At 37.7% G+C, this 26,114-nt stretch overlaps 3 protein-coding genes and 2 pseudogenes across 3 annotated transcripts; all 5 read right to left on the bottom strand.

Moving 5' to 3' along the window:
- Positions 1 to 1,634: 1,634 nt before the first annotated feature.
- LOC141779301 (chemerin-like receptor 1) lies at positions 1,635 to 25,612 on the bottom strand. The gene is made up of 2 exons (XM_074654058.1): positions 24,536 to 25,612; positions 1,635 to 2,276 (listed from the first exon to the last, which is right to left on the bottom strand). The coding sequence occupies exon 1, from the start codon at positions 25,545 to 25,547 to the stop codon at positions 24,630 to 24,632; it is 918 nt and encodes a 305-aa protein (XP_074510159.1). The 5' UTR covers positions 25,548 to 25,612; the 3' UTR covers positions 1,635 to 2,276; positions 24,536 to 24,629.
- Positions 2,954 to 3,899, bottom strand: LOC141779851 (chemerin-like receptor 1; annotated as a pseudogene).
- Positions 5,314 to 7,722, bottom strand: LOC141779286 (chemerin-like receptor 1). The gene is made up of 2 exons (XM_074654043.1): positions 7,531 to 7,722; positions 5,314 to 7,248 (listed from the first exon to the last, which is right to left on the bottom strand). The coding sequence occupies exons 1-2, from the start codon at positions 7,586 to 7,588 to the stop codon at positions 6,122 to 6,124; spliced, it is 1,185 nt and encodes a 394-aa protein (XP_074510144.1). The 5' UTR covers positions 7,589 to 7,722; the 3' UTR covers positions 5,314 to 6,121.
- On the bottom strand, positions 13,458 to 15,532 carry LOC141779285 (chemerin-like receptor 1). The gene has a single exon (XM_074654042.1). The coding sequence runs from the start codon at positions 15,376 to 15,378 to the stop codon at positions 14,155 to 14,157; it is 1,224 nt and encodes a 407-aa protein (XP_074510143.1). The 5' UTR covers positions 15,379 to 15,532; the 3' UTR covers positions 13,458 to 14,154.
- On the bottom strand, positions 18,623 to 23,246 carry LOC141779850 (chemerin-like receptor 1; annotated as a pseudogene).
- Positions 25,613 to 26,114: the final 502 nt, after the last annotated feature.

The raw sequence follows: 26,114 nt of genomic DNA, 5'->3' as shown, positions 1-26,114 counted from the left end.
CCTTACAAGTTGGACATCATTGTGAAGGTAAATAAACAGGCTTTCCAACCGTGTAAAATACAATGCCAATTAGCATTATAACAACAGAGAAATAATCCACCAAACAGAAGTTTCCGAACTTTTTTCCCCCCAGTTTATAGCAGAATAAAGCTTTCATAGACAGTCTTACATATAGAATAAGTGTGCCATTCCATTGTCCTGTTGTTCTGGGTTGTCTGACAGTTACGTCATATTTATTGATTAGACTATAGCCTGTCCTTACACTAAAGAAAACAGAAATATTTATCAAACTAGCAGTCCAAATTCAGGTGAATCACTTCCTATGGTGTCGGTACATGGAAGGCAACAACGTAGATTGATGGCATCTGGGTGCTCATTAAGAAATATACATTCCAGGGGAATTTGTGTGGTGAAAATCACCATACTGGCCAAAGGAGTAAAATTAAAATACAAAATCTACATCCAAAAATGGTGCAGATATAAACAACTGGGACTTGTATTGTGTTCGTGTTTTCTTTGCTGTTGTGTAAGTGACAGATGGAAAAAAACACAAAGCTCCCTTTGTAGACCAGACTTTCTTTTTTTCTGCTGCTTGTGTTGCACAAATTTAACCATAAATTCATGTAATACCTATTTGGAAACAACAGCTGGGTTCCTTTTTTCTAGGAAATGTCATTTTACAATCTATTATGGTACATACTGAAGGCACTGCTGTGATTCAACGAGCAGCCGACAAACAAACGGCGTAGATCTCTTGTAGCTATTTGCTCTGTATGATTAAAAACATTTCACTACAACAAAGGTTTAGCTCACAAAAGGCATCATTACTCATTGTACGATATTAACATCAGTTCATTCCATCAAATTGTAAATACTGTAGGTGTAGATATGATCAGTTAGACAACCATAGAGTAAAACTCATATTAATTGAACTAAGTCAGGTTGGAATGCTTTAATCTTAGGTAATGGTTCTTGAGGGTCACTGCAGCTATCTGGCTGGTTTTGCTTTTTCTCTTCTTGTGTTTAGTTGCTTTTTTTTGTCTCCCTACCTTCATGTAAATGTCCTTGGGTTTCTTTAAAGGCCCTATATAAAGGCAAGTTATTATGGAAGGCAATAACGTAGATTGGTGGCATCTGGGTGCTCATTAAGAAATATACATTTCAGGGGAATTTGTGTGGTGAAAATCACCTTACAGGCCAAAGGAGCAAAATTAAAATACAAAATCTACATCCAAAAATGGTGCAGATATAAACAACTGGGACTTGTATTGTGTGCGTGTTTTCTTTGCTGTTGTGTAAGTGACAGATGGAAAAAAACACAAAGCTCCCTTTGTCGACCAGACTTTATTTTTTTTCTGCTGCTTGTGTTACACAAATTTAACCATAAATTCATGTAATACCTATTTGGAAACAACAGCTGGGTTCCTTTTTTTTTCCCAGGAAATATCATTTTACAATTTATTATCTACAAACCGAATCATTAATTTACAGATTCATTGAAGAGTAAAAACAAGTTTCAATAAAACTAAAACAAAATACATTAGAATAAAGCTTTGATCGACAGGTTCAGGGTCTGAAATCTACTTTTTTCACTGCCTGCCACTGTGGTAGGCAAGTATTTATTTATTTTTTATCTGCCACTTTTGAAATCTCGGCGCTAAATAATATTTTAGATCTGATGTCATTGAATGTTTAATATATTTTACAGAAAAAACATTATATGCATGGTAAATTACAGTGATCCAGTCACACCATAGCTTCCAGGGAGCCCTATTTTTCGGGTCAGGGAGGGTACTGTAGCCAGAACAAGGCTAGAACAAAGCTGCTGTAATTTATCAATGCAATGTTCACGTCCTTTTTGTAAAATAATTAGCGAACTGTTCGTGATAACTTTTTTTTTTTTATTTGTGAACAGATATAATTAGTGAAACATTATTTAAAAGTTTTCTGAATCTGCTCTTCTGATTTATAGAATTTGATTTTACAGGGCAAACATTTACAGAAGAATTAAATGTTCAGACTTAAGGCTGTGATAAATAATAAAATAAATATTTAACCAGTAATAATAATGGTCCAAAATGATGTAAAATGCTTAGTTTTAAGTCAAAAACCTTCAAATTTTCTTAGGGGAGGACCTCCAAACCCAATATCTCCTAGTATCTTTTATTCATACAGATCACAATATTCATAACCACAGTCATACAAAGAACAAGGAGGCCATTCCTTTCCTGTGGTTTTACTGTGTGTTGTCTAAGCGTTAAGAAATAACAGAATACCTTAGGAACATAAGTAGCTCATAGTAACCATGTTGTCATGTTCTGGCTGTGCCAGTCTTTGTTATTAGTTATGTTTATGTGATTTTGGTTTGTGTTTGGTTTCTTTTATATTCTCATTCCAGTTTCCTGTTTTATTTTGTAATTCACTCCTCCTGTGTCTTGTCTGGTTTTACTTCCCACCTTTGTTTGTTTTCCCGCCTTTTGTTGATTGTCTGCCCCGCCCTGATTTGTTTCACCTGTGTGTAATCATGTCTTGTATTTAAGCCTGTGTGTTCCCCTCTGTCCTGGTCGGTTCGTTTGTCTCTCCAGCCCCGTCTACCTTGTCCTCCGTGTTACTTGTTACCTCCTGCTCTGATCCTGGTGTTCCTCGTGTTTCCCTGGTTTGTGATTTTTGGTTTTGTTCTTTTGTACTTTGTTCCCCTGTACTTTGTTCCCCTCCCTGCCTTTTGTTGTTTTGCCTTTGGTAGTTTTGGATTTTTCAGCTTGTAATTATTAAAGCTCGCTTTTATTTAAAACTATTTTTCCTGCCTGTAACTCTACGTTTGGGTTCCCCATTAAATTCACCCCATACATGACATGTAGGTATTTATCACACTAAAACAGATCTGTTCTTTACAATTCCAGGTGTAGAAATCATTTACAGTTACAGTATTTGTTTATTCATATCATGGATGACTTCATACCACAGTGTCACTAACTGACTTATCTTTGCTGCTGCTGATGACCGTAGACGTTTTGTAGGTGTGAGCGAGAAACCTCATCCTGGAAGGCATTCTCCCAAACATTCAGGATGGATTTATGAACTGTCTTTGAAATCTTGTCCCATGAACACATACAGCAGTGGGTTCAAGCCACTGTTGAGAGAGGCCAGGCTGGTTACTATAGGACCACCAATAGTGGTGACATGGTTTAATGTTTCACTATCATAAATATGCCCGAAATTGACCATCTCAATTAATTCCATGATGTGATACGGAGCCCAACACAGATAAAAAAGTGGTGATAACTGCGGCGACGATCTTAAAGGGGCGACTTGACTTGCTGCCCAGGGTGCGGTTTCTTCTGATACGATGGATTATCACAGCATAACAGGAGACAATGACAGTGAAGGGGACAACAAATCCCAGGAGGAAGCGAGTGATGGTCATGGCCTCATGACGAAGCTGTCGCAGCTGATTCACAGACGGTGTTTCATAGTCATCAGAAAGAGCAAAGTTGTTGACGCAGTTGATGATTTTGTCATTGTTAGATGACGGCTCAGTGTCCCTGAAGATGAAGTCAGGAGTGCTGAGAATGACATCATGAAAAATAAATGAAAAATGTTGATGAATTATGAGTCTACTCACATCAAACCACTTTATCCTTCTTAAGCAAGAAGAATGCTAGTATGAACACACACACACACACACACATATATATATATATATATATATATATATATATATATATATATATATATATATATATATAGTTTACTTTTAATTAAATTCAAAGGATGACATATTGTTGTTCTAAGGATAACAGTTACCTTTCTCAATGATCATCAGTCGTTTGAGGATGTGTCTGCAGCACCAGTAAAGCCTCATGCTACAGATTAGACTCCTGATATGACGTCAGCGTCATCGAGGCGGGATCATTATGTAGCACGCAGTAATTCATGACAAAAAATCATGAACTCTCAAAAATCCCTGTGACAAATTCCAGTTGTTCTGCAAGTCCACTTTCTTCAATGATTAATATTAAGAATAATTGTTTATTTATATAATTAATTTGTTTAACCTTGATTCTTTTGTCTGCTGTTCTTAATTGCATTCTTGAATATTTATGTTTTGTTAATCAGGAAGAAATGGAGGCAACTATATATGCTACTTTGGACAGACGCAAAACCAGAAAATTACACAATTTAACAAGATGGTTTTGGATGGTCTCTCTGGCCCATCTTTGAGCCTCTGGAGCATGTGGGTCTGGGTATTTTGTCCACCAAGAAGACCTCGATCCCCTTAGCCCTCTTCTAATGAAAGAGAGCAGGGGATCTCTACGCTCTCTGTTTGTCCACTTCTCCTGCATGTCCACCAGTGAGGATGGGGATGCAGTAGACTAAATTTCTTGCTATGACTTGTCTGTCTTCTTCAAATGCTACACAACAGAGCCTCTGTCCTTTGGGACTCTCCAAAAGAGAAATCAAAAAGCAACCAAAGAACTAAATCCTTAAGCTGTGGGTTGTTAGACGACTATGGAGAGTGTAATAGCTCTGTGTCACTGTCTGATCCGGTCTCTGAACAGGTTATTTCCAGCATTTGTCGTTCATTGAGGGTTGCCAAGCAGTTTTATAAAAGTAGGCTACTCCGTCCCTGCCACTGTTCACTTGAAAGCTGGACACATTGACTATGCTGCCTGTGTAGATTTATCTCTGCAAGCAAAAGAGAATATATCATTTACTGATATTTTATCAAAAGCAATGTTAGTATATGAGGAATGCACAAGCCTAGGTTATCAGTCCTTCCTGTCAGCATCACATGTTACTCTTTCTCAATCATATTTCCTCTGAAATTTAGAAACACTGATGTGCAACTGATATCTTTACTTTGGAAATGACGTGTCAGTTTGAACAACCACAAAACTTCCCTCCAAACACTACTAGCAGTACTTTATTATCAGTCAAATAAACAAATACACATAGATCGGTATGGCCTTGGCTGAAATGTTCCCACAATTCACCCACAGATCTAATGTCGCCTCTTATTAATTTAACAGTGACAGATGATTTAAAAAATATCTTTCACACAGAAAAATAACATTGTGAAATTATACAGGAGGATCTAAATGTTCTCATGAGTTTTCCCCCCCAAACTATACAAACTATTTCACTAATAAAATTAACACATTTTAACATAAATGTTACCTAATTAAGATTATCAGAACAATATCTATCCAGGGTGTAAAAAGATACTGGTAATAACTGACTTTGGCAAAAAAAAATATCCAAAGAAAATCATAACGGACTAATGAGGTACCCACTTTGTTGACTAGAATACACTAATGAAGGAAAAAAGACTGGAGCAAACTAATTAATTTTCAATCTTTAATATCGTGTATAATGTGCTGCAGTCTTTATTTCCCTCTAGAGTTTCCTGTGCTTGGTCTGAGAAGCACCAGATTCTGCAGGCGTTGAGGGGAGAACCCCCTTTTGACCTGGCCTACGCGAAAATATGTAAAACAGTTCTCTCTGCTGGTTAATTGATATAATGAAGGAAGTCTATAATAAGAAATATACTATTAAGAGTATATCCTGTATCACTGTATGACACTAGAGAAAGAGATTCCAGGCACAGTCTTTTGTTAAATTATATTGTGATTATCAAAAAACATTTTGAGATTTCTGCAGGAATTGCATTTTTCGGCGATTGGATAGCGAGCATTTCTGTTCTGGAAACTGCTCAGAAACCCTCTTATTGTCAATCTACCTAGGAAAGCCATCCATCCTCTGAATTCTCTAGGTCTGCAGTTTGTGGTTGTAAAGTTTCATGAGGCTGTGATTATTCTAGAGGTCACCACAGGCCATTTTATACAGTGAGGTCAAGTTTAAAAAAATGGTCTAAAGTCAAATGAAATGGCTACTACTGGGACTAACATCATCACACATGAAAACAATTAGGCCATTCCTTTCCTGTGGTTTTACTGTATGTTGTCTCAGCGTTAAGAAATAACAGAAAACCTCAGGAACATAATTAGCTCATAGTAACCATGTAGGTATTTATCACACTAAAACAGATCTGTTCTTTACAATTCCAGGTGTGGAAATCATTTACAGTTACAGTATTTGTTTATTCATATCATGGATAACTTCATACCAAAGCGTCACTAACCAACTTATCTTTGCTTCTGCTGATGACCGTAGACTTTTTGCAGGTGTGAGATCGAGAAACATCTTCCTGGAAGGCATTCTCCAAAACCTTCAGGATGGATTTATGAACTCTGTCTTTGAAATCTTGTCCCATGAACACATACAGCAGTGGGTTCAAGCCACTGTTGAGAAAGGCCAGGCTGGTTGCTAAAGAATACCCAATAGTGGTGACAAGGTGTAATGTTTCACCGGGATAAGTAGACCTGGAATTCACCATCGCAATTAAGTCCATGATGTGAATGGGAGCCCAGCACAGGAAAAAAGTGGTGATAACTGCGGCGATGATTTTAAAGGGGCGACTTGACTTGCTGGCCAGGGTGCGGTTTCTTCTGATACGATGGATTATCACAGCATAGCAGGAGACAATGACAGTGAAGGGGACAAGAAATCCCAGGAGGAAGTGGGTGATGGTTATGGCCTTATTACGATGCTGTTGCAGCTGATTCACAGACAGTGTTTCATCGTCATCAGAAAGAGCATAGTTGGTTAAGCAGTTGATGATTTCGTCATTATTAGATGACGGTTTAGTGTCCCTGAAGATGAAGTATGGAGTGCTGAGAATCAGAGCCAGTACCCAAACACCCAGACTCACACAGGAAGCCTTGCGTACACTTCGGTGGTTCTTGGCCCAGACGGGCCACACCACAGACACACATCTGTCCACACTGATCACCATCAGAATGTAGACACTGGCATAGAAGTTCAGGAAGTTTATAGTGGTGACAAGTTTGCACATGAACTTGCCAAAAGGCCAGTGGAAATTCAAAGCTGTGTAGGTCACAATCAGAGGCAGGAACGCTGTGAAGAGGAAGCCGGCCACAGCCAGGTTGAGGAACCAAACTGTGTTAACGGTTTTCTTCATCTTGAACCCGGCCACCCAGATAACCACTCCATTCCCGAGCACACCAAGGACAAAGGCCAGACAGTAAACAACGAGGGACATGATCTTGAGAGACTTTCTCAGCTCTGCATACTCGTCATACAAAGAGCCATTTGCATGAGATACATCTGTTGTATTGATGTGATAGAAAGGTGCAGTAGTATTTCTCTCCATTGTTGTCTTGAGACCTGCAATGACATCATGAAAAATAAATGAAAAATGTTTCTGAACTTTTAATGCCAGTCTCTTCTGCTAATTTAAAAAAACGTCCTCTTTTTTTTGCGCATTTAAAACAGGAGCTAAAGTTGATGAATTATCAGCCTACTCACATTAAACCACTTTATCCTTCCTAAACGAGAAACACAAATATATATATATATACATATATATATATATGTATATATATATATATAGTTTACATTAGATAAATTCAAAGGATGACATATTGTTGTTATAAGGATAACAGTTACCTTTCTCAATGATCATCAGTCGTTTGAGGATGTGTCTGCAGCACCAGTAAAGCCTCATGCTACTAATAAGACTCCTGATATGACGTCAGCGTCATCGAGGCGGGACCATATGTAGCACGCAGTAATTCATGACAAAAAATCATGAATTCTCAAAAACTCTCATGACAAATTCCAGTTGTTCTGCAAGTCCACTTTCTTTCATAGATTATTATTAAGAATAATTATTGTTTATTTATATAATTTATTTGTTTAACACAACACACATGGGCCTAAAGATCTCTAATCAGTTTTTAGGTGGAACAAATGGTGGGGCAATCATATGTTCCTCTTTCTTAATCAGATTTCTTCTGAAATTTAGAAACACTGACGTGCAACTGATAGCTTCGAAACTGCGTGTCAGTTTGAACGAGCACAAAACCTTCTCCCAAACACTACTGGCAGTACTTTATTATCAATCAAATAAATAAATATACAACAGTATGGCCTTGCCTGAAATGTTCCCACAATTCACCCACAGATCTAATGTCGCCTCTTATTAATTTAACAGTGACAGATGATTTAAAAAATATCTTTCACACAGAAACTTACATTGTGAAATTATACAGGAGGATCTAAATGTTCTCATGAGTTTTTTCCCCAAACTGTCCAAACTATTTCACTAATAAAATGAACACATTTTAACATTAATGTTACCTAATTGAGATTATCAGAACAATATCTATGCAGGGTGGAAAAAGATACTGGTAAAAACATTCAAAGAAAATCATAACGGACTAATGAGGTACCCACTTTGTTTACTAGAATACACTAATAAAGGGAAAAAAAGACTGGAGCAAATTAATTGATTTTAAACCTTTAATATCGCAGACAGTGCAACAAACCAGTTTGCAATATTAAATAAAATCACTCAATGTGCTGCAGTTTATAAAGTTTGCTGTGCTTGGTCTGAGAAGCACCAGATTCTGCAGGCGTTGAGGAGAGAACCCCCTTTTGACCTGGCCTACACTAAAATATGTAAAACATTTCCCTCTGCTGGTCAATTAATATAATGAAGGAAGTCTATAATAAGAAATAGACTATCAAGAGTATATCCTGTATCACTGTATGATACTAGAGAAAGAGATTCCAGGCTCAGTCTTTTGTTAAATTATATCGTGATTATACATCACGGTGGAGAGTCCAAATAACGTTTTTATAATGTAAAATAATAGCAAGCAAAATAAACAATCATTTATGATTCAAATAATCAAATCAAATACAGAATAAGAATAAAGCTTTCATAGACAGTCTTCCATATAGAATAAATGGGCCATTCCCTTTTTCTGTTGTTCTGTGTTTTCTGACGGTTACGTCATATTTGTTGATTAGACTATAGCCTGTTCTTACACTAAAGAAAACAGAAATATTTATCAAACAATCAGTCCAAATTCAGGCAAATCACTTCCTATGGTGTCGGTACATGGAAGGCAACAACTTAGATTCATCTGAAGGCTGAGAAAATGAAGATTAATGTGAGATGCAGCTCAGCACTGTGTGTCAAGTTTTAATTAAGTTAATAATTGAGATTATCAGAACAATATCTATGCAGGGTGTAAAAGGATACTGGCAATAACTAACTTTGGTGAAAAAAGCATTCTCAAAACATTCAAAGAAAATCATAACGGACTAATGAGGTACCCACTTTGTTGACTAGAATACACTCGAAGGGAAAAAAAGACTGGAGCAAACTAATTGATTTTCAACCTTTAATATCACAGAAAGTGCAACCAATCAGTTTGCAATAAAATCACTCAATGTGCTGCAGTCTTTATTGTGGGAATGCTGATTCAGCATTCCCAGTATTGTTCTTCTAAGGTTTATTCAACTTCTTCAATAATCATCTATTTCTTCCGTTCCGTTTTTTGGCCTTTAACTAGTCCTGCATACTTTCAGCTACAGAAACCGTACAACTATCAAAATATTCAGGTCTTTAAGGACATTAGTGCTATTTCTTGACTTGTTTCAACTATTTATACTTTTTAAAATATTAAGCTTTTTCCAAATTTTTTTTTACAATTTAACTCAATGGAGAAAATCTTCAAATCCTCTTGAACCTACTCCACTTTGAAATGCTACTGCTTCCGTATACTTTCAGCTACAGACTTCATTTAAACTTTAAACGGGTTACAAGTCTTTGAACTATTAAGCTATGATTCAGCTTTTTGATAACTTTTACAGTTTTTCATTTATCGCAGTTTACATTTTAAGAAAATTTTCAGACCATTTCAGATTTTATAATGGGTGTGTATTGCGTGGGTCGTTAAGGGCTAGAGCGCGTGACATCATCGTTAGAGTGCAGGAAAGCTTTCAAATCTTTTGAAAATTTTCCGGACAAATTGCTCCGTAGCCACCAATTTTCCCTCTTAATAGAAAATTTTTTCATCAAATGTAGGAAATTTTGTGCCGGTCGCAGTCATGTAGCTATGGAATCAGTTTGACTTACACATTTGTCTCTAGGGTCCCAAAAGTGAGAGTAAGTCCAACAAGCCGCTCCAGAGAGAGCAATGTTAAATCAGACGGCAAATGTCTGACGGAAAGTTGACAATGGCACTTTTCTAACCTGCTCCCATGATCCCATTTTTGACGCCACACACAAAAAAACGACATCAATGCGTTCGGCAGAGACGCTTCTCTCTGATGATGACATTATTTTGCCGATTGGACTCACGGTTTTGTCTGAGAGACACTTTTATGACATGTATGTCTCTGGTTAACTTCTATTATAAACTGTCTCTCTGAGGGTGCAGTGGAGATCGCCACGGCAACGTTTGATTGCTGCTAGACAGCTGATTCATATTAGCCAATCAGAGCAGGCTGACTAACACACACACACACACACACACACACACACACACACACACACACACACACACACACACACACACACATAGAAGGTAACTGTATCTTAACAGGGAACTCAGGACAAGTTTTTTTTTCAAAATAAAATCTCTATTGAGTAACTTTATCTACTATATTTTGTCTAACGACTTACAGTTTTAAAAGTTCTAGCTGCTACTACTACTTCAACTATTACTACTACTGCTGCTGCTTCTGGTCCTACTGATTCTACCACTACTACTACAGCTGCTGCTCCTTCTGCTACTAATACTAGTACTACTACTACTACTACTACAACTATTACTAATACTACTACTGTTGCTGCTGCTACTACTACTACTACTACTGCTTCTGTTCCGACTGATTCTGCTACTACTACTACAGCTGCTGCTCCTTCTGCTACTACTACTACGATTACTACTACTATTGCTACTACTACTACTACTACTGCTTTTGCTACTAATACTACTACTACTACTAATACTACAGCTACTATTATTCCAGTGTGCCTAGAAGCACTTCCAGTGTGCCTAGAAGCACAAGGCAAAGCCTTGTGCAAAGCACACTGGTCTATTATCCTGCGGGCTTATTTTCTTCCGCTTCTTCTGCCTAAACTTTGCCGCGCTACTCCTCCGGCAGCGTTGCCAGCACAGGTACAAAAAGTACATCGAAACGTGCGGAATGATCGGGAATCGTGTGCTATGACCTGACTAAGACATTCGCGCAGCGGTTTCCGAGAAAATCGCGCGAAAGCGCGATTTTTTTGCTCCATTGGAATGCATTGAAAATCGACGTGAAGATTGCTCATAAACACTCCTCTTTGGGGCCATACAGAGTCGCCATACTTTAACGTAGAAACGTGATTAAAAGTTTAAACGGGTCACGAGACTTGGGACTTTATTTGGCCAAATGGAAATTTTTTGATAGCTGGCACGGTTTTCACGAAATCGCAGTTTACGTTTTGTGAAATTTTCAGACCGTTTCAGATTTTATAATGGGTGTGTATTGCGTGGGTCGTTAAGGGCTAGAGCGCGTGACATCATCGCTAGAGTGCGGGAAAGCTTTGAAATTTTTTGAAAATTTTCCGAACAAATTGCTCTGTAGCCCACAACGTCCACTCCTCATACACAATTAATACATCAAAACGTAGGTATTTTTGTGCCGGTCGCAGACATGTAGCTATGGAATCAGTTGGACTTACACAATTTGCGACACATGCCTGAACATGAGAGCAACTGCAGGCTTCGCTCCCATAGGGCCCCATATTAAATTTCACAGAATGTTTTGGATCAGAGAAAAAAGTTACTACTTTTCGAAACTGCCGCCGAGGTCACATTTTTGAAACTACAGACCCAAATGTCGCACCATTTGTTCATCAGAGACTCCTAACTGGTCTCATGAACAATCTAAGCGATAGGAGTCACGGTTTCTGTCGTAGAAGTACTTTTATGACATGTACGTCTCTGGTTAACTCCTATTATAAACTGCCCCACTGCAGCAGTGGCCAATCACCACGGCAACTTTCGATAGCTGCTAGACAGCTGATTCACATTAGCCAATCAGAGCAGGCTGACTAACACACCCACACACACACACACACACTATTTACTGTATCACGCCATTTCAGTGAGCCAGCATGCTGTAAACCAGGCTTCAATGGATCAGGGCCATAATTAATGTGATCAATTACACCTGTGATTAAAAGCCCCCAACTCTCATTGTATGATAACAGGAACTAGGTATTCACCTACTTTTCAAAATAAAGTCACTCAACTCTTACTGTTTGTTAACAGGAAACTAAACACTCCTCACGGCCCCCCAATCACCATGGCAACCACTGACAGACACGCACGCAGCGAAAGGGTCTACAGTGATGACCTCACTATGGACCTCAGACAGTCTGAATCTGCCACCCCCTCCACACACACACCACCCCTAGCCCCCACCCATCCCCCCAGCACCAGGCACACTGGTCAAAATTTCTTGCGAAATTTTCTAGTTACTACTACTGTTACTGCTACTACTACTACCAGTGATGTTACTGCTACCACTACTGCTACTATTACTACTGCTCCTGCAGCTGTTCCTACTGCCTCAACTACTACTACTACTACTACTACTATTACTACTATTACTACTATTACTAGTACTACTCTTACTACTACTACTATTACTACAACTCCTACTACTACTTTCCACCCAAATACCACTTACTGTGTAACAACTTATAGATTTTAAAGGTTCATTTCACCCAATACTACTCTCTCTCTCTCTCTGTCTCTGTTTGTGTTTAGCAATGCAGTTCATCTGTCTGATATACATACAAAGCATTTCTTCTTTCCGCCTATTCAGGAAAATTCAAATTTACCACTTTTGACAGTATTACAGTTTAGCTTCCAGCTTTTCTAGCAATGTATTTCAGCTCTTAGCTTCTTTAGCTAATGCAGTTCAGCTTCCAACTCTGCCAGTTGTACATTTCATCTTCTAGGGTTTATAGCAGTGCAGTGCAATGCATTTGAGCTTTAACATTTTTAGGCAAGCCATGTCACATTTCTGCATTTTCAGCAAAGCTTTGCAATAAATTTCAGCTGTCAGCATTCCCACGCATTTTCAGCAGGAAATGCATTTTCTAGTTTCCCTCTAAAGTTTGCTGTGCTTGGTCTGAGAAGCATCAGATTCTGCAGGCGTTGAGGGGAGAACCCCCTTTTGACCTGGCCTACACTAAAATATGTAAAACAGTTCCCTCTGCTGGTCAATTAATATAATGAAGGAAGTCTATAATGAGAAGTAGACAAGTATATATAATAGAGTATATCCTGTATTACTGTATGACACTAGAGAAAGAGATTCCAGGCACAATCTTTTGTTAAATTATATTGTGATTATACATCACGGTTGGAAGGTCCAAATAACATTTTAATAATGTAAAATAATATAAAGCTAAATAAACAATAATTTATGATTCAAATAATCAAATCAAATACAGAATAAGAATAAAGCTTTCATAGGCAGTCTTACATATAGTATAAATATATATAACATATATAAGTGGGCCATTCCCTTTTTCTGTTGTTCTGTGTTTTCTGACGGTTATGTCATATTTATTGATTAGCGTATAGCCTGTCCTTACAATAAAGAAAACTGAAATATTTATCAAACTAGCAGTCCAAATTCAGGTGAATCACTTCCTATGGTGTCAGTAAATGGAGGGCAACAACGTAGATTCATCTGAAGGCTGAGAACATGAAGATTAATGTGAGATGCAGCTCAGCACTGTGTGTCAAGTTGTTCTAGTCATGAATCAGAAATAAACATGAATGAATTAATAGATTAATTAATAAATCAATCAATTAATTAATTATTTAAAATGAATTGTAAAAGTGTATAAGGGTTTAAAACATTATGATCTAAGTATATGATGACCATACCCATGCGCTATTATGTCTCATAAGTTGTTGCAGCAATTTTTGGTTGATACCATTTGTTACACAGATTTGGTGCAAAATTTAACCATTTCTTACCACTCAAGAATTGATAAAAATGATCAATAGACCCTCCACAATACCACATTAAGACACCAAGACCTTGAGGAACACCATCGAAAAAGCCATGCTGTGATTTGGTACATAATTAGCTCATAGTAACCATGTAGGTATTTATCACAATAAAACAGATCTGTTCTTTACAATTAAAGGTTTGGAAATCATTTACACTTACAGTATTTGTTTATTCATATCATGGATAACTTCATACAGAAGTGTCACTAACTAACTTATCATTGCTTTTACTGATGACCGTAGACTTTTTGAAGGTGTGAGAGCGAGAAACCTCATCCTGGAAGGCATTCTCCAAAACATTCAGGATGGATTTATGAACTCTGTCTTTGAAATCTTGTCCCATGAACACATACAGCAGTGGGTTCAAGCCACTGTTGAGAAAGGCCAGGCTGGTTGCTATAGGAGTCCCAATAGCAGTGACAAGGTGTAATGTTTGTCTTTGATAAGTAGGCCTGAAATTGACCATCTCAATTAAAGCCATGATGTGATACGGAGCCCAGCAAAGGAAAAAAGTGGTGATAACTGCGACGATGATCTTAAAGGGGCGACTTGACTTGCTGGCCAGGGTGCGGTTTCTTCTGAGACGATGGATTATCACAGCATAGCAGGAGACAATGACAGTGAAGGGGACAACAAATCCGAGGAGGAAGCCTCTGAGGGTCATGGCCTTATTACGAAGCTGTCGCAGCTGATTCACAGACGGTGTTTTGTTGTCTTCAGAAAAAGCAAAGTTGTTTAAGCAGTTGATTACGTCCTTATCGAAATGCGACGGCCCAGTGTCGCTGAAGATGAAGTTTGGAGTGCTGAGAATCAGAGCCAGTACCCAAACACCCAGACTCACACAGGACGCCTTGCGTACACTCCGGTGGTTCTTGGCCCAGACGGGCCACACCACAGACACACATCTGTCCACACTGATCACCATCAGAATGTAGACACTGACAAACATGTTCAGGGAGTTTATATTGTAGGCAAGTTTGCACATGAACTTGCCAAAAGGCCAGTGGAAATTCAAAGCTGTGTAGGTCACAATCAGAGGCAGGAACGCTGTGAAGAGGAAGTCGGCCACAGCCAGGTTGAGCAACCAAACTGTGTTAACGGTTTTCTTCATCTTGAACCCAGTTACCCAGATAACCACTCCATTCCCGAGCACACCAAGGACAAAGGCCAGACAGTAAACAATGAGGGACATGATCTTGAGAGACTGTCTCAGCTCTGCATACTCTCCATACAAAGTGTCATTTGCATGAGATACACCTGTTGTATTGATGTGATAGAAAGGTGCAATAGTAATTTTCTCCATTGTTGTCTTGAGACCTGCAATGACATCATGAAAAATAAATGAAAATGTTTCTGAACTTTTTATGACAGTCTCTTGTGCCCATTTAAAAAACGTCCTCTTTTTTTTGTACATATAAAACAGGAGCCAGAGTTGATGAATTATCAGTCTACTCACATTAAACCACTTTATCCTTCTTAAACGAGAAGTAGGTTAGTTTAAACACACACACACATATACATATATATATAAAGTTTACTTTAATTAAATTCAAAGGATGACATATTGTTGTTATAAGGATAGCAGTTACCTTTCTCAATGATCATCAGTCGTTTGAGGATGTGTCTGCAGCACCAGTAAAGCATCATGCTATTAATAAGACTCCTGATATGACGTCAGCGTCATTGAGGCGGGACCATATGTAGCACGCAGTAATTCATGAAAGAAATCATGAATTCTCAAAAATCCCCGTGACAAATTCCCGTTGTACTGCAAGTCCAATTTTTTAGGTGGAAAAAATGGTGGGGCAATCATATGTTACTCTTTCTAAATCCGATTTCCTCTGAAATTTAGACACACTGACGTGCAACTGATAGTTTCGAAACTGTGTCTGTTTGAACGAGCACAAAACCTTCTCTCAAACGCTACTGGCAGTACTTTATTATCAATCAAACAAATCAAATAAATACACAACAGTATGTTCTCATGAGTTTTCCCCCCCAAACTGTCCAAACTATTTCACTAATAAAATGAACACATTTTATCATAAATGTTACCTAATTGAGATTATCAGAACAATATATCTATCCAGGGTGTAAAAAGATAGTGGTAATAACTGACTTTGGCAAAAAAAACATTCTCAAAACATTCAAAGAAAATCATAACGGACTAATGAGGTACCCACTTTGTTGACTAGAATACACTCGTAGGGAAAAAAAAGACTAGAGCAAATTAATTGATTTTCGACCTTTAATATCACAGAAAGTGCAACAAACCCTCTTCCATTATTAAATAAAATCAACGTGCTGCAGTCTTTATTTCCCTCTAAAGTTTGCTGTGCTTGGTCTGAGAAGCACCAGATTCTGCAGGCGTTGAGGAGAGAACCCCCTTTTGACCTGGCCTACACTAAAATATGTAAAACATTTCCCTCTGCTGGTCAATTAATATAATGAATGAAGTCTATAATAAGAAATAGACTATCAAGAGTATATCTGTATCACTGTATGATACTAGAGAAAGAGATTCCAGGCACAATCTTTTGTTAAATTATATTGTGATTATACATCACGGTGGAGACTCCACATAACATTTTAATAATGTAAAATAATAGCAAGATAAATTAACAATCATTTATGATTCATATAATCAAATCAAATATATTAGAATAAAGCTTTCATAGACAGTCTTACATATAGAATAAATGGGCCATTCCCTTTTTCTGTTGTTTGTGTTGTCTGACGGTTACGTCATATTTATTGATTAGACTATAGCCTGTCCTTACAATAAAGAAAACAGAAATATTTATCAAACAAGCAGTCCAAATTCAGGTGAATCACTTCCTATGGTGTCGGTATATGTAAGGCAATAACGTAGATTGGTGGCATCTGGGTGCTCATTAAGAAATATACAATTCAGGGGAATTTATTTGTGCAGTGAAAATCACCTTACAGGCCAAAGGAGCAAAATTAAAATACAAAATCTACATCCAAAAATGGTGCAGATATAAACAACTGGGACTTGTATTGTGTGCGTGTTTTCTTTGCTGTTGTGTAAGTGACAGATGGAAAAAAACACAAAGCTCCCTTTGTCGACCAGACTTTATTTTTTTTCTGCTGCTTGTGTTACACAAATTTCACCATAAATTCATGTAATACCTATTTGGAAACAACAGCTGGGTTCCTTTTTTTTCCCCCAGGAAATATCATTTTACAATTTATTATCTACAAACCGAATCATTTATTTACAGATTCATTGAAGAGTAAAAACAAGTTTCAATAAAACTAAAACAAAATACATTAGAATAAAGCTTTGATCGACAGGTTCAGGGTCTGAAATCTACTTTTTTCACTGCCTGCCACTGTGGCAGGCAAGTATTTATTTTTTTTGATCTGCCACTTTTGAAATATCGGCGCTAAATAATATTTTAGATCTGATGTCATTCAATGTTTAATATATTTTACAGAAAAAACATTATATGCATGGTAAATGACAGTCATCCAGTTACACCATAGCTTCCAGGGAGCCCTATTTTCCAGGTCAAGGAGGGTGCTGTAGCCAGAACAAGGCTAGAACAAAGGTGCTGTAATTTATCAATGCAATGTTCACGTCCTTTTTGTAAAATAATTAGTGAACTGTTCGTCATAAGTTTTTTTTTTTTATTTGTGAACAGATATAATTAGTGAAACATTATTTAAAAGTTTTCTGAATCTGCTCTTCTGATTTATAGAATATGATTTTACAGGGCAAACATTTCCAGAAGAATGAAATGTTCAAACTTAAGGCTGTGATAAATAATAAAATAATCATTTAACTAGTAATAATAATGGTCCAAAATGATGTAAAATGCTTAGTTTTAAGTCAAAAACCTTCAAATTTTCTTAGGGGAGGACCCCAAACCCAATATCTCCTAGTATCCTTTATTCATACAGATCACAATATTCATAACCACAGTCATACAAAGAACAAGGAGGCCATTCCTTTCCTGTGGTTTTACTGTGTGTTGTCTAAGCGTTAATAAATAACAGAATACCTTAGGAACATAAGTAGCTCATAGTAACCATGTTGTCATGTTCTGGCTGTGCCAGTCTTTGTTATTAGTTATGTTTATGTGATTTTGGTTTGTGTTTGGTTTCTTTTATATTCTCATTCCAGTTTCCTGTTTTATTTTGTAATTCACTCCTCCTGTGTCTTGTCTGGTTTTACTTCCCACCTTTGTTTGTTTCCCCGCCTTTTGTTGATTGTCTGCCCCGCCCTGATTTGTTTCACCTGTGTGTAATCATGTCTTGTATTTAAGCCTGTGTGTTCCCCTCTGTCCTGGTCGGTTCGTTTGTCTCTCCAGCCCCGTCTACCTTGTCCTCCGTGTTACTTGTTACCTCCTGCTCTGATCCTGGTGTTCCTCGTGTTTCCCTGGTTTGTGATTTTTGGTTTTGTTCTTTTGTACTTTGTTCCCCTCCCTGCCTTTTGTTGTTTTGCCTTTGGTAGTTTTGGATTTTTCAGCTTGTAATTATTAAAGCTCGCTTTTATTTAAAACTATTTTTCCTGCCTGTAACTCTATGTTTGGGTTCCCCATTAAATTCACCCCATACATGACACATGTAGGTATTTATCACACTAAAACAGATCTGTTCTTTACAATTCCAGGTGTAGAAATCATTTACAGTTACAGTATTTGTTTATTCATATCATGGATAATTTCATGCCGAAGTGTAACTGACTTATCTTTGCTGCTGCTGATGACCGTAGACGTTTTGTAGGTGTGAGAGCGAGAAACCTCATCCTGGAAGGCATTCTCCAAAACATTCAGGATGGATTTATGAACTGTCTTTGAAATCTTGTCCCATGAACACATACAGCAGTGGGTTCAAGCCACTGTTGAGAAAGGCCAGGCTGGTTACTATAGGACCACCAATAGTGGTGACATGGTTTAATGTTTCACCATCATAAGTATGCCCGAAATTGACCATCTCAATTAATTCCATGATGTGAAAGGGAGCCCAACACAGATAAAAAAGTGGTGATAACTGCGGCGCCGATCTTAAAGGGGCGACTTGACTTGCTGGCCAGGGTGCGGTTTCTTTTGATACGATGGATTATCACAGCATAACAGGAGACAATGACAGTGAAGGGGACAACAAATCCCAGGAGGAAGCGAGTGATGGTCATGGCCTCATGACGAAGCTGTCGCAGCTGATTCACAGACGGTGTTTCATCGTCATCAGAAAGAGCAAAGTTGTTGAAGCAGGTGATGATTTTGTCATTGTTACATGACGGCTCAGTGTCCCTGAAGATGAAGTCAGGAGTGCTGAGAATGACATCATGAAAAATAAATGAAAAATGTTGATGAATTATCAGTCTACTCACATCAAACCACTTTATCCTTCTTAAGCAAGAAGAATGCTAGTATGAACACACACACACACACACACATATATATATATATATATATATATATATATATATATATATATATATATATATATATATATATAGTTTACTTTTAATTAAATTCAAAGGATGACATATTGTTGTTCTAAGGATAAGTTACGTTTCTCAATGATCATCAGTCGTTTGAGGATGTGTCTGCAGCACCAGTAAAGCCTCATGTTACAGATTAGACTCCTGATATGACGTCAGCGTCATCGAGGCGGGATCATTATATAGCACGCAGTAATTCATGACAAAAAATCATGAACTCTCAAAAATCCCCGTGACAAATTCCAGTTGTTCTGCAAGTCCACTTTCTTCAATGATTAATATTAAGAATAATTATTGTTTATTTATATAATTAATTTGTTTAACCTTGATTCTATTGTCTGCTGTTCTTAATTGCATTCTTGAATATTTATGTTTTGTTAATCAGGAAGAAATGGAGGCAACTATATATGCTACTTTGGACAGACGCAAAACCAGAAAATTACACAATTTAACAAGATGGTTTTGGATGGTCTCTCTGGCCCATCTTTGAGCCTCTGGAGCATGTGGGTCTGGGTATTTTGTCCACCAAGAAGACCTCGATCCCCTTAGCCCTCTTCTAATGAAAGAGAGCAGGGGATCTCTACGCTCTCTGTTTGTCCACTTCTCCTGCATGTCCACCAGTGAGGATGGGGATGCAGTAGACTAAATTTCTTGCAATGACTTGTCTGTCTTCTTCAAAAGCTACACAACAGAGCCTCTGTCCTTTGGGACTCTCCAAAAGAGAAATCAAAAAGCAACCAAAGAACTAAATCCTTAAGCTGTGGGTTGTTAGACGACTATGGAGAGTGTAATAGCTCTGTGTCACTGTCTGAACCGGTCTCTGAACAGGTTATTTCCAGCATTTGTCGTTCATTGAGGGTTGCCAAGCAGTTTTATAAAAGTAGGCTACTCCGTCCCTGCCACTGTTCACTTGAAAGCTGGACACATCGACTATGCTGCCTGTGTAGATTTATCTCTGCAAGCAAAAGAGAATATATCATTTACTGATATTTGATCAAAAGCAATTTTAGTATTTGAGGAATGCACAAGCCTAGGTTATCAGTCCTTCCTGTCAGCATCACATGTTACTCTTTCTTAACCAGATTTCCTCTGAAATTTAGAAACACTGATGTGCAACTGATATCTTTACTTTGGAAATGATGTGTCAGTTTGAACAAGCAGAAAACTTCCCCCCAAACACTACCAGCAGTACTTTATTATCAGTCAAATAAACAAATACACATCGATCGGTATGGCCTTGGCTGAAATGTTCCCACAATTCACCCACAGATCTAATGTCGCCTCTTATTAATTTAACAGTGACAGATGATTTAAAAAATATCTTTCACACAGAAAATAACATTGTGAAATTATACAGGAGGATCTAAATGTTCTCATGAGTTTTCCCCCCCAAACTATACAAACTATTTCACTAATAAAATTAACACATTTTAACATAAATGTTACCTAATTGAGATTATCAGAACAATATCTATGCAGGGTGGAAAAAGATACTGGTAATAACTGACTTTGGCAAAAAAAGCATTCTCAAAATATTCAAAGAAAATCATAACGGACTAATGAGGTACCCACTTTGTTGACCAGAATACACTAATGAAGGGGAAAAAAGACTGGAGCAAACTAATTAATTTTCAATCTTTAATATCACAGACAGTGCAAAAAACCCCAGCTTCCATTATTAAATAAAATCAATGTGCTGCCGTCTTTATTTCCCTCTAGAGTTTCCTGTGCTTGGTCTGAGAAGCACCAGATTCTGCAGGCGCTGAGGAGAGAACCCCCTTTTGACCTGGCCTACACTAAAATATGTAAAACAGTTCCCTCTGCTGGTCAATTAATATAATGAAGGAAGTCTACAATAAGAAATAGACTATCAAGAGTATATCCTGTATCACTGTATGATACTAGAGAAAGAGAATCCAGGCTCAGTCTTTTGTTAAATTATATCGTGATTATACATCACGTTTGGAAGGTCCAAATAACGTTTTAATAATGTAAAATAATAGCAATTTAATAGCAAAATAAACAATAATATATGATTCATATAACCAAATCAAATATATTAGAATAAAGCTTTCATAGACAGTCTTACATATAAAATAAATGGGCCATTCCATTGTTCTGCTGTTCTGTGTTTTCTGACGGTTACGTCATATTTGTTGATTAGACTATAGCCTGTTCTTACAATAAAGAAAACATAAATATTTATCAAACTAGCAGTCCAAATTCAGGTGAATCACTTCCTATGGTGTCGGTATATGGAAGGCAACAACGTAGATTCATCTGAAGGCTGAGAAAATTAAGAGTAATGTGAGATGCAGCTCAGCACTTTGTGTCAAGTTTTAATTAAGTTAATAATTGAGATTATCAGAACAATATCTATGCAGGGTGTAAAAAGATACTGGCAATAACTGACTTTGGTGAAAAAAGCATTCTCAAAACATTCAAAGAAAATCATAACGGACTAATGAGGTACCCACTTTGTTGACTAGAGTACACTAATGAAGGGAAAAAAAGACTGGAGCAAACTAATTGATTTTCAACCTTTAATATCACAGAAAGTGCAACAAACCAGTTTGCAATAAAATCACTCAATGTGCTGCAGTCAGTATTGTTCTTCTAAAGTTTATTCAACTTCTTCAATAATCATCTATTTCTTCCGTTCCGTTTTTTGGCCTTTCCCAGACCGTTGTAGGTCTATGGTACGACTGTATGACGGAGCATTAGGGCCACATTGAGGAAAAAAAAATAAATCGGAGATTTCGAGAATAAAGTCAAAATATTATGAGAATAAAGTCATAATATTATAAAGTAGTAATTTTATGTGTTATTTTATTTTTTCTCGTAAATGTATGACTTTATTCTCGTAATATTACAACTTGTTTTCTCGTTAAGTTATGACTTTATTCACTTAATATTACGACTTTTTTTCTCGTAAAGTTATCACTTTATTCTCGTAATATTACAACTTTTTTCTTCGTAAAGTTATCACTTTATTCTCGTAATATTACTAATTTTTTCTCGTAATATTCTGACTTTATTCTGTAAATCTCAGATGTTTTTTCCCTAAATGTGGCCCTAATACTCCGTAGTACATTTTCACTTTGGCCCTCACTGCATTAGACTTATATACTATATACTTAGACTATAAACTGTGTTTCCTTCATCACAATGATCAAATGTTTTGCGGCTCCAGACATATTTTCTTTTTTTTGTTTTTTCCTAAAATGGCTCTTTCGATAGTAAAGGTTGCTGACCCCTGGTATAGGCGATCATACTTCAAGTACGCTGTCAACTCATCCGCCTTATTAACCAAGGAGTGCACATTCCCCATAATAACAGAGGGCAGCACGGGTTTGTACCCCCGCCGATTGTTCCTGGCCCGGACCCCTCCTCTGCGGCCTCTCTTCCTCTCTCTAGTCTTGCTCCTGATCTCCGACAAGTCGACATCGAGATCCAGTCCATCTGGTGCAGGAGGCCTCAGCTGAAGAAGCTCCTGCCGAGTGTAGGTGATACAAGGTGGACCCAGCTCGAAGGAAGGATTCTAAAGCCCTCAGATTCCCATAAAAAATACAAAGGACATAACCTCAGTGTCCTCAGTGTTAGCTGCCTTATTATCAACTTATCTGCAAAAGCTGCTCTCAAGAATCTGCTACTGAATTTCTTGTTAAGACTTATGCCACATTAAAGAGTCTCTGTCCTTTGGGAAACTCCAAAAAGAAAGTAAGTGCTAAGTACCCAAACAGTTAAAGGCATGAATTGTGGGTTGTTGAGACAACTACCTGAGAGGGAGTGGAGCTACAACTACTCATGTCCACCAATGATCCTGCTGTATAATGTATATCTCTCCATGTGGGTTGAGCTCATGTTTGCTTGAGGTATAAACTAGGCTGCCTTGATCAATCCCTGAAAGCAAAAGAGATCTGAAGTAAGAATATATCTTTTCCTACCATTTTATTTGAATTGATAGGGTCATTTCGCAGGTCTACATTACATGCATGTTGCTTTCTGTCAGCATCCTGTTTTACAATCTTAATCAGATTTCCTCTGAAATTCAGAAAAGCACATGAAGTGCAACTGTTATCTTTAGGGTGTTGGAGAGGGGTCATTAGTTAAAAAATACTTTGCATACACTATTTGAAAAACAGACTTCATAATCTGAGTATAAGGTTGACTGGACCTTAGAGCTTCTAGCTGATGTACACATTAAACACAAGGATCCAAGAGCCCTTTATTGAGTGAAGTGAATGGATGAATGAATGGAGGATGAATGAATTATTTTTTTCCGTACATTAAACAAAAATATCAATATCACAAAAGAAGGAAGGTCCAAGGCATAAACTGAACTACGGTGGCCTTCAGGTAACGTAAAAACCAGATAGGCCCTCGCTAGAGCCAGTGTTTATTTTGTCTGTTCTGGGCTACTGGAGAAACATGGCAGAGCAACATGTCGGACTCTGTGAAGAGGACCTGCACCCTAGATATAAACATAGTTATGAATATTATATTCCATTTCTGCGACCACATCCCCATAAACCCTACACACTGTTCTTTAATGCAAACAGGCACTATTAAATGACCTGCGTCAGCCACGTTGACTTGAAATATACTTTAAGATGTAAAACAGTTCCCTCTGCTGGTCAATTAACATTATGAAAACAGTCTATAATGATAAATAGAAAAGACCATCAATAACTGTTGATCAAATCATAATTCTGTGATTTGCAACTTGATAGTTTGGATAAATTATCATGAGGTGTTATCAGATGAGTTGTGTGCGTGAGACATACATTATATTATTATATATATGTATCACAAGAGAAATGATGTGCAATCATGTAGCAGTATGTCTTATGGGTGGTCCAAATAATATTTTAATAATGGAAAAAAAGGATTGCATTATTATCATATACAGATTCATTGAAGAGTAAAAACAAGTTTCAAATAAAACTAAAATGAAATACATTAGAATCAAGCTCTGATAGACAGGTTCATACATATGACAATATTCATAACCACAGTCATACAAAGAATAAGCAGGCCATTCCTTTCATGTGGTTTAACTGTGTGTTGTCTAAGCATTAAGAAAAAACAGAAAAACCTCAGGAACATAATTAGCTCATAGTAACCATGTAGGTAGATCTGTTCTTTACATTTACAGTTACAGTATTTGTTTCTTCATATCATGGATAACTTCATACCACAGTGTCACTAACTGACTTATCTTTGCTTTTGCTGATGACCGTAGACGTTTTGTTGGTGTAAGAGTGAGAAACCTCTTCCTGGAAGGCATTCTCCAAAACCTTCAGGATGGATTTATGAACTCTGTCTTTGAAATCTTGTCCCATGAACACATACAGCAGTGGGTTCAAGCCACTGTTGAGAAAGGCCAGGCTGGATGCTAAAGGAAACCCAATAGTGGTGACAAGGCGTAATGTTTCACTAGGATAAGTAGACCTGGAATTCACCATCAGAATTAATTTCATGATGTGATACGGAGCCCAGCACAGGAAAAAAGTGGTGATAACTGCGGCGATGATCTTAAAGGGGCGACTTGACTTGCTGGCCAGGGTGCGGTTTCTTCTGATACGATGGATTATCACAGCATAACAGGAGACAATGACAGTGAAGGGGACAACAAATCCCAGGAGGAAGCGGGTGATGGTCATGGCCTCATGATGAAGCTGTCGCAGCTGATTCACAGACGGTGTTTTATAGTTATCAGAAAGAGCAAAGTTGTTAGAGCAGATGATGACGTCCTTACTGGGTTTCAGCTCAGTGTCACTGAAGATGAAGTCAGGAGTGCTGAGAATCAGAGCCAGTACCCAAACACCCAGACTCACACAGGACGCCTTGCGTACACTCCGATGGTTCTGGGCCCAGACGAGCCACACCACAGACACACATCTGTCCACACTGATCACCATCAGAATGAAGACACTGGCAAACATGTTCAGGAAGATTATAACGTAATGAAGTTTGCACATGAACTTGCCAAAAGGCCAGTGGAGATTCCAAAATATGAAGGTCACACTCAGGGGCAGGAACGCTGTGAAGAGGAAGTCGGCCACAGCCAGGTTGAGGAACCAAACTGTGGTAACGGTTTTCTTCATCTTGAACCCGGTCACCCAGATAACCACTCCATTCCCGAGCACACCAAGGACAAAGGCCAGACAGTAAACAATGAAGGATATGATGTGGACAGACTGTCTCAAAGAACCATTTTCATGAAATACAAATTCTGTCAAATTGAGGTGATAGAAAAGTGCAGTAGTATTTCTGTCCATTGTTGTCTTGAGACCTGCAATGACATCATGAAAAATAAATGAAAAATGTTTCTGAACTTTTCATACCAGTCTCTTCTGCTTATTTTTAAAAAACGTCTTTTTTTGCACATATAAAACAGGAGCCAAAGTTGTCATCAAAAAGTCATCAGAGTCTACTCACATCAAACCACTTTATCCTTCTTAAACGAGAAGTAGGCTAGTATAAACACATATATATATATATTACCTTAATTAAATTGAATATTGCCATATTGTTGTTATAAGGATAACAGTTACCTTTCTCAATGATCATCAGTCGTTTGAGGATGTGTCTGCAGCACCAGTAAAGCCTCATGCTATTAATAAGACTCCTGATATGACGTCAGCGTCATCGAGGCGGGACCACATGTAGCA

This window comes from Sebastes fasciatus, chromosome 12 (assembly GCF_043250625.1).
Source record: "Sebastes fasciatus isolate fSebFas1 chromosome 12, fSebFas1.pri, whole genome shotgun sequence".
Taxonomy (NCBI): domain Eukaryota; kingdom Metazoa; phylum Chordata; class Actinopteri; order Perciformes; family Sebastidae; genus Sebastes; species Sebastes fasciatus.
Note: the sequence above shows the minus strand (reverse complement) of the source record. Positions and strands in the feature narration are given on the sequence as shown.

Excerpts from the sequence above, each read along its gene's own strand:
- LOC141779286 (XM_074654043.1), bottom strand. The coding sequence starts at position 7,588 with ATGAGGCTTTACTGGTGCTGCAGACACATCCTCAAACGACTGATGATC. Across the intron at positions 7,249-7,530 it reads ACTGATGATCATTGAGAAAG|GTCTCAAGACAACAATGGAG; the intron begins GTAACTGTTATC and ends ATGTCATTGCAG.
- LOC141779285 (XM_074654042.1), bottom strand. The coding sequence starts at position 15,378 with ATGTACAAAAAAAAGAGGACGTTTTTTAAATGGGCACAAGAGACTGTC.
- LOC141779301 (XM_074654058.1), bottom strand. The coding sequence starts at position 25,547 with ATGAAGAAAACCGTTACCACAGTTTGGTTCCTCAACCTGGCTGTGGCC.